Consider the following 13,385-nt stretch of genomic DNA (forward strand, 5'->3'; position numbering starts at 1 on the left):
CACGGTTATTAGGAACACACCTCAGGCCGGAGCTGGGAGCGCTCTGTGAAAGAAATGGAAAATAATGACTCTCAGCATCCTCCAATGATTCAAACTTATTTAAAACTTCCTGACTTGTACTTACAACAGATTTTTTTAGTTATTTTTTTCTTACACTTACCTGGAAATACCTTTTTTTTTTTAAAGTACTGAAATAATAATTTAACAATTTAACTTATAAGCATTCAGGGTAGAAGTGTATTCTTCTCTCTTTCTTGATTTTAACTTCTTGAGCTCATAAAATACATAAAAATCAACTTCATAGTATTTTTTAGTAGATTTTTCTTCTATTTTATGTGTCATCCTCATTTCAAGACAAGTGACTTTCCTTTTGTTTGTTCTCTAGTGTTTAAGTTCAGATGTATTTTCAGATGTATGTGTTTTAAACTTTGGTTTCTCGGCTTTTAAAAAAAGTGCTTCTGTCTCATTTTTACTCACTTTGGCTCATTTCTATGCAACATAAATAAAGGAAGAGAGGAAAATGTCTTTTGTGCAGTGTGACAAAAACAGAACGCCACAAATCATTAACAAAAGTAGATTTTTTTTACTTGATTCCTCATTTCACTAAAATTGCAGAAACCTGGAATCAACATGTTAAACAAACCAACACTGGAGGAAAAAAAGGAGCCTCAACACACGATAGACATCAAGCTATTTGCATTTTTAATTCGTTTCTGTGTTTGTCTCTGTTCTGTGTGAACACTGTCTGCAGTTCAACTGAAAAGTCTCAGATTTTTTAACACGTGACTGTTGGTCACAGCTGAGTCACGAATAGTTTCACAGTTGCGCAAAGGAACACAGAATTTTTATATTTTTGCAGATTCTGGTTAATTCAAAGTGTTTATTTTTGGCACTTTTTTTTCCATACGGCACGTAGTATAAAGTCATTTTGATGAAATATCGCGATTTTAGGCTGAGATTTGGTTGATTTTCAAAGTTCATGGACCATGTGAAAGTTGAAAATATGATCCTTTTTTCTTCTGCTTTTACAGTTTCCAGCTCTGATAAATTATAGAATGTCATTGATTTAAAAAAAAAAACAAAAAAATAAAAACAAAGTCACCATGGTTTGGAAGAAACTGAAGAAAAGATGAATAAATAAGCAACAGCCCAGTAGCTCAGTTGGTCCACAGCACAAAACATATTATTTTAATGTAAAATATGTGCAATGCCTTCGTTTTAGTAGCTCAAAAACATGCAAACAAAATACAATAACTGACATAATCAACTGACGTAACTTTAGTAAAAGTCTGGTCTCACTTTGACATGAAAGAGTTTTTTTTTAAAACTGTACATTCTCACCTAAAAAGGCAAATTAAATTGACCACGACTGAGTGTTTAAAAGCAATTTAAACTTCCAAGGAGGCTGAAAACTTTTAATAGGAACCTCATAGTACTTGATGAAAGCATCCCACTGAAGACACTTCTGCGTTTTTCCGTTTGAATCTTCACCCAAAGCCTCCTCTCTTTATTCCGTCCCTCTCATAAAGGCATTTTCTGGTCAGCACTAGCGAGTCTAGGTTAGCATTGAGAGGAAAACAATGTTAAAGTTGCACGCTTTCCTGATCCATCCAACGCTGCTTCTGGATTCATTTCAGACGGATGAATCCTGCTTCAGAAAGTCTTGTACGGTATTCGAGGACGGCAGCTAAAGAATCGAAGAAAAAAATTCTCCCAAACAGTGAAATCTTCTCCTTGTTCCTCTATTTCCCACCTCTGACCTCTCTACTTTTGATGATTTAAATCAGATTAATTGAATTGCTGATAAGCGGTGGCTCAGTCTAATCCTCTCCTGCTTCCTCTGCTGGAATGAAACTCGAATATTTGGCTTTTTTTTTTCCTGCCCACTCGACTTGAATCGTTTTGTTTTAAACTTTCATATGGAGCTGCTGCAGCCTCAAACCGTCGGGTCTCCTGATATGCTTGCAGCAGCAGCCGAGGCCTCCGTCCTTCGTGCTAAAAGCCAATTTCGGTTCTCCGCCCTACTTGCTCATTCTGCTGCTGCTCGTTCCCGTCACATCGGTGCCATTTGACGGCATCAGTGTCGAGTCAGCTGGATTTACCGAAGGCCAGCTGTAAATTATTGATCGCGGAGCCGGTTTCGATGCAACGCAGGCGACGTGTTGTGTTCTTGTGAGCTTTAAAATCCAATAAACTCTGCAGGGACGACTCAAAAAGACGTCAAAACACGACCGCACGACTGAGCTGTCGCATCTTCAGAGTAGCTCAGTGTAATGAGAAAACCCTCAAACTACTTCTTTGTGTTTCCATCTTGGTTTGTTTGGCAGCACAACTTAAGAAATTGACTTGTGCTTATTTAAACTAGACATGAAACTGAAATATTGCGCCTGATTAATTTTACATTTTCATTTCTCAGGTGTAGTATTTCTGTTTCATCTGATTTTTCAGTTGAACTAGTTCATTATCACGTCTGATTTTACTGATTACCTCGGTACAATTGCCAGCATTACTTTTCTGTTGTTCCATTCTGGCTTTATTTTAGTGTATTTAACTTACTTCAGTTTTGCATCATACTTCTATGTTACTTTATTATTACATAATATCTTATCTCGTTTTTTTTTCTTTCTGAACAATATCTGGCACAAGAATTTCCTTCGGGATTAATTTGATCTTTTCTTGTACGACATATATGTTATCCGGTGGCATTATTTATAAGTTTTTTATTTTTATTTTAACCAGTTGTTTTTACAAAGAAAAGTGTCAGCGAGAGTCTTTTACAATAGCATCCCGGATGTTAAAAGTATACGAGGGTAGGACCTTTACAGCTTCTTGTGTTTTCTTTGTTTCTGCTGGATATGCAGTTGTTCCGTAAAATATTATTAATTTTTACCGATAAACCTACAGATAAAAATAAACGCATGATATCATCCATTCATTCATCTTCATCTAGAGTCATGTTGTGGTGGCAGCAGCAGGCTAAACGTCACTCTGTCCAGCTTTGCCCAGCTTCTTCTGGAGGATACCAGAGCATTACCAGATGAGGTATGTAACCCCTGAGAGAGTTCTGGATCTGTTCTCCAAGTTGGACAACCCTGGAAATCCTCCAGAAGAGGCAGTTGAATCTGTTACCTAAACTACCTCGGCGGAGACTCTACTCTGAGCACCTCGACCTATTTCTAGGGTAGGGGTGTCCTGATTAGGTTTTTTTTTTTTTCATATCCCATCTGAGTCATTAAATATTTAGTATCTGCCAGTTCCTAATGTAATTTTCTTAGATAATACATGGTTGAAGTGTTGTAGATGTAGTACCTGGTTGTTAAATTAGGGGTTTAGCAAACAACGGGCACCATGACAAAAACTTCTGAGATGCTTAATGACCTCCGACCAGAGCTCATGCATTCATATTCCAGTGGCAAATGTATCAGAGCCGACTTTGTGGCCAAATCATCCAAAGTGTCCGTTAACTAAAACAGTAATGTCAGCACAGTAAAAATGTTCTCCTCAACAAAGGTTCTGGATTCGGTTGGTGCCGATAGCAATCAAATAAAAAAATGTTTCAGTCAAGCCAGATCCCAATTAGAGATTGGATCAGGATATTCCTAATCACAGGTGAGGGTTGGGACGTAGATCGGCTGGTAAATCAAGAGCTTTGCCTTCCATGATGGTCCAGTACAACACCTGCATTAATGCTGAACTAATCTACATTTCCATCTGATGCTACAATTCCCAAGACCCCTAAGATACCTAAACTTCTTTGCTTGACGCAGAACCTCACCCACAACTCGAAGGAAGCGATCAGCCACCTTCCAGCAGAGAAACATGGCCTCAGAAAGGAAGGTTCTGAGTCTGATCCCAGCTGTAAACCACACCGAGCTACAGTTCAGCAAAGACGCTAACGGAACCACATCATCTGCAAAGAAAAGTAGAGATGAGGTTCCCAAACTAGACAACCTTCCGACCCCGGCTGCACCTTGGGATCCAGTCTGATAGATTGCAAAACAGGATCCGCGACGATAATGGACGACCCCGGCAGAGTCCAATACCCGGCGAAAACATGCTGCAGAGAATACAGAAAACAATCCCAACAATGGCTGGATGGCTTGTAACAAGATCCCTGCTACCCCACACTCCTGTAATAACTGCCATGGTTGTAGGCCTTAAAACTATCAACAATTTAATGCAAAAAAAAGAAAGATATGTGACTAAAAATCGTTTAAATCAGAGTCAAAGGAAACTATAAAAGCAAAGTTTTGATACCAGACATAAACAAAGAGAGCCATCAGACTCGCTTTATGTTGCAATACCAAGTGCAACTTTTAATTATAAGCAGCAAACAGCACTTCCTTCCACTTTTGGACTCTATCTTTAGCATTTGTGAAGGTCTTTTGGGCCCATTTTACGCCTTTATTACACAGCTGATAATAAAACCGATGGCAGGACATGAAAGGAGAGAGATATGGCGAACAGCAGGCGATAAAGCTTCCCCCGAACCAGAGACGACGATGATGACCTTAATTCAAATTATCCACAAATTTAAAAGTAATTACAGATTAATTCCTCCTCGCGAGCGGGGTAAATTTATAGCACGAGCGTCCGGTTTCGTTGGACTGTTTCAGATGTTTCTAGAAACCACAAACTTCAAGAAACGTCAAGAGTTGCCGGGGAACTGAGATGTTGTTTTTGATTTCTGAACACGGTTTTTGATTTATGCATCGAGCGCTGTGGACACAAACCCCTGGTCTGTTGTGTTCCGCTGCAGAGTGAATTTCAAATCAATCAGTTCTTAGACAGAGCCAAGCACTTTGATGAAAAAGAAAACAGTGTAGGACAATAATACCAGCCTGACAAACTGTCAACTTTAATCGTCACCTCTAACAAACCGCACAAAGGCTGGCGGCGACTCGGTTTCGCCTCGCCTTTTCTTCGGCCCTTCTTCCCCGCAGAAACGATGACACACTTGAGGATTTAATTTGAGTTCTGTGTAATTGAAATGCATTTGCCCTGACGGATGGAGCCCGAAAATGTGGGAGGCTGGACGGAGGGGTTGAGGGATGATTAGATGTAGCTACAAGCTCCTGGCTCCCTCTTTTGTTTTTCTAATGGAGCCGAGGCGAAGCGGAGACCGGCGGGGGGAGAACGCTCTAACCCGAGCCGTGATGAATGTTCCGTCGGTTTTAGCGGGATCGTCTCGGATTTGGAGGCAATTTGCGAGTAATTTGGTGCCATTAGGCGCTAATCGAGATAAGTTGCTGTGGGTTTGATTTTCAGAGCCGGTGTGTCGTGCGGGCGGAGGAATCTTCTGCGGCAAAGAAAACACATCAGGAGACAAAAAACGAGACGTAAATCCTGAAGAAATCTCGGCTGCATTAACACGCTGTTGACTACAAAGTGGCTGGAGCTTCACCTGATGAGCTTTTTGGCTGTTTCAGGTGATTTCACGACATTTACTTCATCATCTCAGTCGTCAAAAGGGTCAGCTGTACATGCTGCACCTTTTTTCTTTCACAACAGTCGAGTTTATCCAGATCTCTCCTCATCTGATATGATAGTTCTTGCAGATCATTTATATCAGCCTTCAAATGAAAGGAAATACTATTTTATATTATAAAATTGTCATGTTTTTACATATATCTCACCATAATATTCTGCCAGCAGAGATTTCTTCACATAATTGTGCAAAAAGATTGTCTGGAATCCTGCAAAAATCAAAACCATGATGTTGGGAAACTGTATGACTATGAATTTGAAAAAAAAATCTGTGCTTTAATGAGCAGTAGCCGCCTCAGAACAACAGTGTGAGGTCTGTGTTGGCGAAAATTGCAGAAATCTGCTATTATTTTACAACTAAATTACTCTGCTGTGCACAGAAAAACAACTAGTAGCAGTGGAAAAAGTAAGTTCTGCTGTTTATTTTGATATGTAGCCGGCCTCAATAATGAAACAACACAAACTTCATGACTTATTCAACCGAGAATTAAGAGTGTGGCCGAAGAAAATAGTAAAAAAAATATTCCCTTTTCAAGGTTTGATCTGTCTTTATAGTATTATCACTTCAGTAAGTTCAAATATGTATCACCACAAAGCTCCAGTTCTGGTCTTTCTTGTGATATTACATTAAAAAACAATCATTGCATTGATATTATCATCTGTAGATATTGACGTATCCATGCAATGATTGTGATTCAAACATGCTCAGAGGTTGTCAGATGAATGCAAAGCTGTACGAAGGATGCAACTATGATGTCAATAAGGTAGGGCAGGACCCAAATAGCCGACTATTCGTTCGCTGTGCTGGAATCAGGATATCAATTTTGATCTCCGAATATCGCCCATCAGAGCCTGCGCCTTTGCCCTCCGTCGTAACGAATACCCACCCGCCACCACCGCGCGGCACCCCCACATATTCAGGATATTTGTCATTAATTGGGGCCGAATATCCGGAGAACAGAAATTGCCATTCGTACCAGCCCTACAATAAGGTCACTTTGTCGTACAAACTAAAACCGAAACCTGCCGGTGGTTGACTTGAAAAGCGAATTACGAAACAAGAACAAGAAACTTTAAAAACTAAAAGGATCGATGGATTTTGAATTTTCGGGTGGTTTCACAAACGCATGTCTTGTAGCGTGCAGCAGTGTTGGACAACATGAACCAAATCTAAACTCAAAATTGTAATTTTTGCAATAAAATCCCTTTGTTCTATAAGTCTAATTAAAAAAATTACCCAAAATAAACAGTTTAAATTGCTGCTTTTTGCAAAAACTGCAAATGTATACATTGAGTCATTTTAATAACGGGTGTGGAGCCGTTTGCAGGATGTAACTAAGGTGAAAGTTCATGTAAATTTAAGATTATTTTTGATTAATAAATCTTTATTGCACAGAAAAACATCTCAGAAGAGAGATGCGAATTTGGATGCAGAAGCAGAACAGTTTGGTAATATTTGTAAGAAAAAGTGGAGACAGTTAGAGGTGAACGAGAGATTGAAAGAGGGAATAAAAACAACTGAAGCCGGAGGGAGAGATGTCGTAGGTTGGAGACTGAGGAGGTGAACACGAGGGAACATGGAAGTACGAACACGAACTTCAAACAACAGCGAGAACGAGGACACGGGAGGAAAAAAATAATGAAAAAACCCCACAACAAGGGCGACAACATGCGTCTCTGTCACCGTCTCCTCCTCGTTTTTTCTTTTCCTTATCGCCTCCCGGAGGTTTCCCCCTTGCTGCAGTTTGTGTTTGTTTTCTTTTATCGGGTTCTTTAAATAATTCATGCGGTACAGTGGCGGTAGAAAGTACAGAAAACCTGGTCATGTCTTCACCCTGACAGCGTCCTCCTCCTCCCGGTCGCGCCTTCATAGACTTTACCTATTTTTCATTCAGTTTTATTGATTTTTTTTATTGATTTGTTTCACTGTAAAGGCAAACAAGAGAAAGAAAATCAATCCTCAAACCTTGAAATAACATCCGAAAATGAGAAGGATGAAGCTTAACTCCCACCAGCCATGTCTCATATCTGACTGTTTCCTATTTGCTTCAAACACCTTTACTGTTTACCATTATTATATATATATATTGTACATTTTCTTAAATAGTGTTCACTCATTTTGAGATTGTTCCAAAAGCTTTCCCCACAAACTGATTTGAAATTTGTATTTTCTCCAAATTAAATATTTCCATCATTGCTTGTGAACAGTTGTTGTATTTGCACCGTCCTGAAATTCACTAAATCAAGACATTTCTAAGTATTTAGTTTGTAAAAACAATATGTTGGCATGCTAATTAAATGCCACAACATGTACTCTCTTAATATATTTTTTTATATGTCTATAGGTTTTTGTAAGATGTTACTAGTTCTTTCAGTTTTTGTTACGCACTTTGTTAAGAAAAATGCCAAATAAGTAAAGTTCATTAGCATTATTACATATTATTCGTCCCTTTATTGGTCTACTAATGCAATCTTATAATTCATGGCTTATAATATAACAAATGCCTTCGATATTTCTGATATATTTTGGACAAAACTCTGATTTTGTTGGGATTTTCTTTGTTTCAATAATGACATCCTAGATTAATAAAAGTATACCTACTATCCCCACCACAACCCCTCTTCCATTTTTTCCCTTGTTTGGAAAATAAATAATCAAAGAAACTCAGCTTTTGTTCTTTGTTTTTTTTTTTTACATGTGATGCTTCAGACATAATTTGGACAAAACTCTGGGTGTTTCTTTGTTTAAATAATACTATGGATGCTACTCGCTTTAATTCTTTAATGGTTTCTGCTCATTACTTATGTGAAATTCTAACTCGAGGATTGGTTTACCTGCTCTGTTGAGGCTGAAGCATGTTTTTTTATTTCTGTTCACAGGAAGTAAGAATCGGTTCTGACCTGGAACTGGAAGGAGTCGCTACTTCTTCCGGTGCCAAAGTGTCGATACCAGACCGTGCCGTCGTTCACGTCCTGCTGGGTGAAAGAAGTCGTCGGGGTGAGGCCTCGATCGTCGGTTAGCGAAGGTTGCCAGCCGTCGGACGGTCCGTCAGATGGCATGGACACCAGAACCACCTCACCTGGACGGACGGCACAGAGTCCTCTCAGTTATTGTACATCAGTGGAGCCGAAACATACTTGTCTTTAAAGCAAAATTGTGGATTCTGGTACAAAGTTTGGGTTTAAATGCTAAGACGGTCACGTTAAGAGATTAAAGTTCGTGCTCAGGTCAACATAAGATGTGGTCGTAGGTTGGGGTTGGACATTTCACAGCATTTCCACTTTTAAAAACTAGTTTTAGGAACATCAACTGTTGGAAAGAAAGCAAATATTTGACATTTACAGTCGAATCCTGTAACTTCTTATTTTCCATGATGCAATTATTGAATCACATGAGTCTTTCTCACAGAAAACAGCCAACCATGCATTTTGGTTCCTTCATAGAATCCCTACAGTCAAGCATGGTGGTGGTAGTATCATGCTCTAGGGCTGTTGTGCTGCCAGAGGAACTGGTCCTTTATAAACAGTCAGTGGAATAATGAAGGAAGAGGATTACAGGAAAAAGTCATCAGCCAGAAGGTTGATCTTGGACACAGTTGGGAGTTTCAACAAAACAATGACCCCAAAGACACATCAAAAGTTGTAAATTAAAAAGGCTAAATCAGGTCAGAAATAAGAATTTGAAGGAGTTTAAGTCAGGACTTCGGGGAGACCAGTCTAAAACCTTCAATCTAACCTGATTTAACCATTTCTTCACCACTTTATATGTGTTTGGAGTCATTTGCTTGTTGGAACATCTACCTACAACCAAGATTCAACCTTCTGGCTGATGATTGTTGGTGGTTTTCTTCAACATTCCATTTACTTTTGTGTAAAGCACCAGTTCTACTCTCATCAAAGCAGCCCCAGAGCATGATACTGCCACCACCATGCTTGATGGAAGGCATTCAATCAAATACTCAAAATGCATGATTCTATCCCATCACAGAAAATCAAGAGTTTTAGGAATCTCAAGATTGCCATGAGATACGTGGTCGTTACAAATGCATGTAAATGTTTGTTCATCACTGTAAAACATCTTGTTCTTAAATAAATCACATCTGACTGAGTGTTAAAAGACTTTGTACCGTATTTCGGTTGCCCATCCAAGCCAAGGATGGTGTAGACGATATCATCAGCGCTGACTCCCTTGTAGTCCGTCTGCAGGTATTTCTTATCCAGGCGCACCATCCCTCCCTCCTTCACCCAGGTCTTTGGCAAGGACAGTACTTGAGGAGAGTCTGCAGCCTGAAAAGGAAAACATGAAGTCATTTTTAACTATTAACATTTTTAACAACACTTCCGAAGCCCCAAACCCAACAATGGGTTTGAACATTGCACCATTTACCGGATCGAGAAACAGAAAAAAACAGAGCGAATAGTTAGATTTCCCACTTTCTGAAGGTCCTTGAAGTCATCGCAAAAAAAACAAAACAAAATCTAACGTAAAGATTTCATACCTCATCAAAATCACTTCATTCTACATGTGTCCTTTCAGAATTCACTAGATACTGTAAAAAACAAACAAATCTGAGACCACTCGGCTGAACTGCAGGCAGTGTTTCCACAGCGCAGAGAGGAGACGACAAGAGAAACTGAAAATAAAATCTACTGGATCAAAAAATAAATAAATGCAGCCTGGTTCAAAAAAAGTAAACAGAGGAGCAAGTTGTGGAGGATACATTCAGCATGGTGAAACAGTGGAGCAGAGCTGAGTAAATAGTCAAATATCTGTAGTCCTGGAAACATGGACGTGTTGATTCTAGGCTTAAAATAATTTTGCAAGATAAATAAAGAGATTCTACTTAGATTTTAAAGGCTGTCATGTTTCCGTAGAGGTTCAGGACTTTATCCAATTAACTTCAACATGTTTTTGGACTGTGGGAGGAAGAAAACTTCTGGGTGTTCTTGTCGGGACGCAAACCAGCGACCTTCTAGCTGTAAGGCGACGGTGCTAACCACCGAGTCACCTTGCAGCCCTTCAGGACTTCATATTGCAGCAAAAACAGTGAAGAAAAACGCAAAAGAAACCACAAAACACTCAGAAACTGCTTGGAGTTCAGAGGGTTAAACAAGAAAATTTAAAAAAACAACTACTTTTCTGAGGACCAGCTCTTTAAAGTACTAGCATAACAAATTAAACTCTTTTTGTTTTAGTACAGCAGCAACTTAGCTGCAGTTAATTGAAGAACAACAACGGCCCGCCCTAATTGTTCTTTTTTGGGCGAAAATCTTAAAGCAAGATTGACCGGATGGCTACTTAAATCCAATCTAAAAACATAGTAGATGCCAGAACTGGATATCAGCTCGTCACCAGTACAGAAACAGAACATTGTTTTTATATTAAACTTGCTTGAAGTTGCAGGAAACTAAGCGTTACTCCGACTAGGAAATCCTTCAGGTGCAGCTTGAAGCCAGCCTGTGCTGTGAGTGACTGTTGCGTTGTTTGTTTTATTCCACCTCTGTTGTAACCCGGAGTTTGTGAAGCTCCGTCAATCAGAAACAGCGCATCAGAAACAGACTTCTCGGCCCCGAGACTTATTTTAGCGACGGCGTATCGATCCGAGGCAGAGTTTCCTCCTGCCAGAGAACAAAGAGCAGGATTAGCTGCAGAGATGGAGGATGAGTCAGAGTCGCTCGAGGACATTTCAGGGAAGGAAGATTCCTGCTGTCAGGGAGGTTTTCAAACTAGACCTCTTACTCACCGAGTCGCCCTGCTGTCTAAATAAAAACAGCTACGACATACTCCTCCAGAAAGTAGAAAACAAACCTGCTCTGCGGGGAAGACGGATAGAAAATAGACTTAAGACGGATTAGAGGCTCTAAATGCAAGCTTGCAAGATAAAAACATGGACTCTACTGATTTAGATAAACCTGTTTAGGTTGCAAACATAGTTTTGTTGCATCAACTTAAGACTGTGTGTAATTTAGACTTATGCATTAGCTGCTTTAACACTGAATTCAAGTCGAGGTAACTCAATGAAACTGGCTTTATGACTTCAGGAAGTCAAGTCCCCTATTTTAGACAGCTAAGACCAGTAATCAAACCTACCTTTGATTGCAGAGGGAAAACAAATTCAGCCAACTCAATTTAACTTGTTGGTTGAACACAATTTTATTAGAAGTTGTCATAACTCAAAAAATGTTTCTTAATTTTTGTATTTCATATAAATTTTCTGCAATTCTAGGTGAGAAAAAATCAAGATGACCACAAACACAAAATCATTTTGTGTTTGTGGTCATTTTGCACCACGTATCTGCCCATTTGTGTGTCTTTAAGGTAAGTTTGTGTCACATTTAGGTTATTTTGTGTCTCATATTGGTCCTTTTTCATCTCTTTATAACTGCACTGTGTCTTCTGTGTCCATTTTGCATGTGTTAGTGGTCATTTTGTGTTATATTTTGGTCTTTTTGCATCACTTTGTAACCACACTGGATCATTTCGGGCCCATTTTGCATCTCTTTGTGCTCATTTGGTGCCTCATATTATTAATTCTGTGTCCTTTTGTGGTAATTCATTTTGCATTTCTTTGGTGTTATGAGGTTTTTTTTCATTTTGTGTCACATATTGTCCATTTGGCATTTCTTTGTGGTCTATCGGTGTCTTATTTTGCTAAATTTGTGACCCTTTGTGGGAATTCAGGGTAATTTTTTGTGCTATTTTGTGTCAAATTGTGCTCATTTTGCACCACGTTTTAGCCTATTTGTGTCTCTATGAGAAAAGTTTGTGTCATATTTAATTTATGTTGCGTCTCATTTTGGTCTCTTAGCATCTCTTTGTAACTGTACTGTCTTTTTGTGTCCATTCAGCATGTTTTGTGGCTATTTTGTGTTATATTTTGGTCTTTTTGCATCACTTTGTAACCATACTGGATCATTTTGGGCCCATTTTGTGACTCGTATTGTTAGTTCTGTGCCCCTTTGTGGTAATTCTTCTTGCATTTCTTTGGTGTTAGCACTTTTTATAGTCATTTTGTGTCGTATTTGGATAATTTTGCATCTTTGTATGGTTGTTTTGTGTCACATATTGTCCATATTGCCTGTGTTTGTGGTCAACTGGTGTCTCATATTGCAAATTTTTTGTCCCTGTGTGGAAATTCAAGGTCCCTTTTTGTGATATTTTGGTCATTTTGTGTCCACAGCCGGTGATTCTTAAGTTTGCAAGCTGGAAACATGAACAGACAGTTTTCTGCAGGAGATGCATCGCAGCAGTGGAGCCGTGGGTCTGCTGCATGTGCGGGAGTCTGTGTTTGCAGATAAACGACCTGCTGACCATCTGCGGCTCCAAATCGCAGCAGAAGGCAAAGGATAGCGGCGGGAGAGCACATAACTCACGGGGCAGATTAGCGAAATACAGCAAGGTCTCTCAAGGATGTTCACGCCAGGAAGAAAAAAAAAAAAACAGGCACAACAATCTCCAAAAGCAAACTTTGTCTCTAATTCCCTTACATCTCCAACCTTCTCTGTTTTTGTTCTTGGCTAACGAACAAATCTAATGAGCTCTTTACATCCTTGTGAGATTCGGCCCATTAGATAGACTTAATCTCATCCAGACAGGTGCAAAGAAGACTCAAGTTTTTGACCTCCGGGAAAGAAGGAAACTGAATTTACTCGATGCATTTTTTTTAAATTGACAAGACAGTATAGAGGAGATTAGTTAAACATCAGAGGAGGGAGAAGAATCAGAAACCACTTAATTTGTTAAATCCGTTGACTCGCGGCCTCCGACGGTCTGTGAGATGTTCATTTAAGACTAAGAAAAATGTAAACATTCCTCTGGAAATACAAGCATGTCTTTTTAATTTCAAACAACTGGAAGAAATAAAGATGCATCGACTAAATGATGATGAGACATTAGT

General features: G+C 39.3%; 1 protein-coding gene across 1 annotated transcript in view; it reads right to left on the reverse strand.

Annotated features, from left to right (window-relative positions):
* LOC103372019 (extracellular matrix protein FRAS1-like) overlaps positions 1 to 13,385 on the reverse strand; it is a 157,257-nt gene that overhangs the window by 95,726 nt on the left and 48,146 nt on the right. The window contains exons 11-12 of the mRNA XM_008301532.1: positions 9,615 to 9,767; positions 8,389 to 8,567 (exon numbers count right to left, since the gene is read on the reverse strand). Coding sequence (XP_008299754.1) covers positions 8,389 to 8,567; positions 9,615 to 9,767 — 332 coding nt within the window. The remainder of the gene's footprint in view (positions 1 to 8,388; positions 8,568 to 9,614; positions 9,768 to 13,385) is intronic.

The sequence above is a fragment of the Stegastes partitus genome, unplaced genomic scaffold (assembly GCF_000690725.1).
Source record: "Stegastes partitus isolate 25-593 unplaced genomic scaffold, Stegastes_partitus-1.0.2 Scaffold1683, whole genome shotgun sequence".
NCBI classification, from domain to species: domain Eukaryota; kingdom Metazoa; phylum Chordata; class Actinopteri; family Pomacentridae; genus Stegastes; species Stegastes partitus.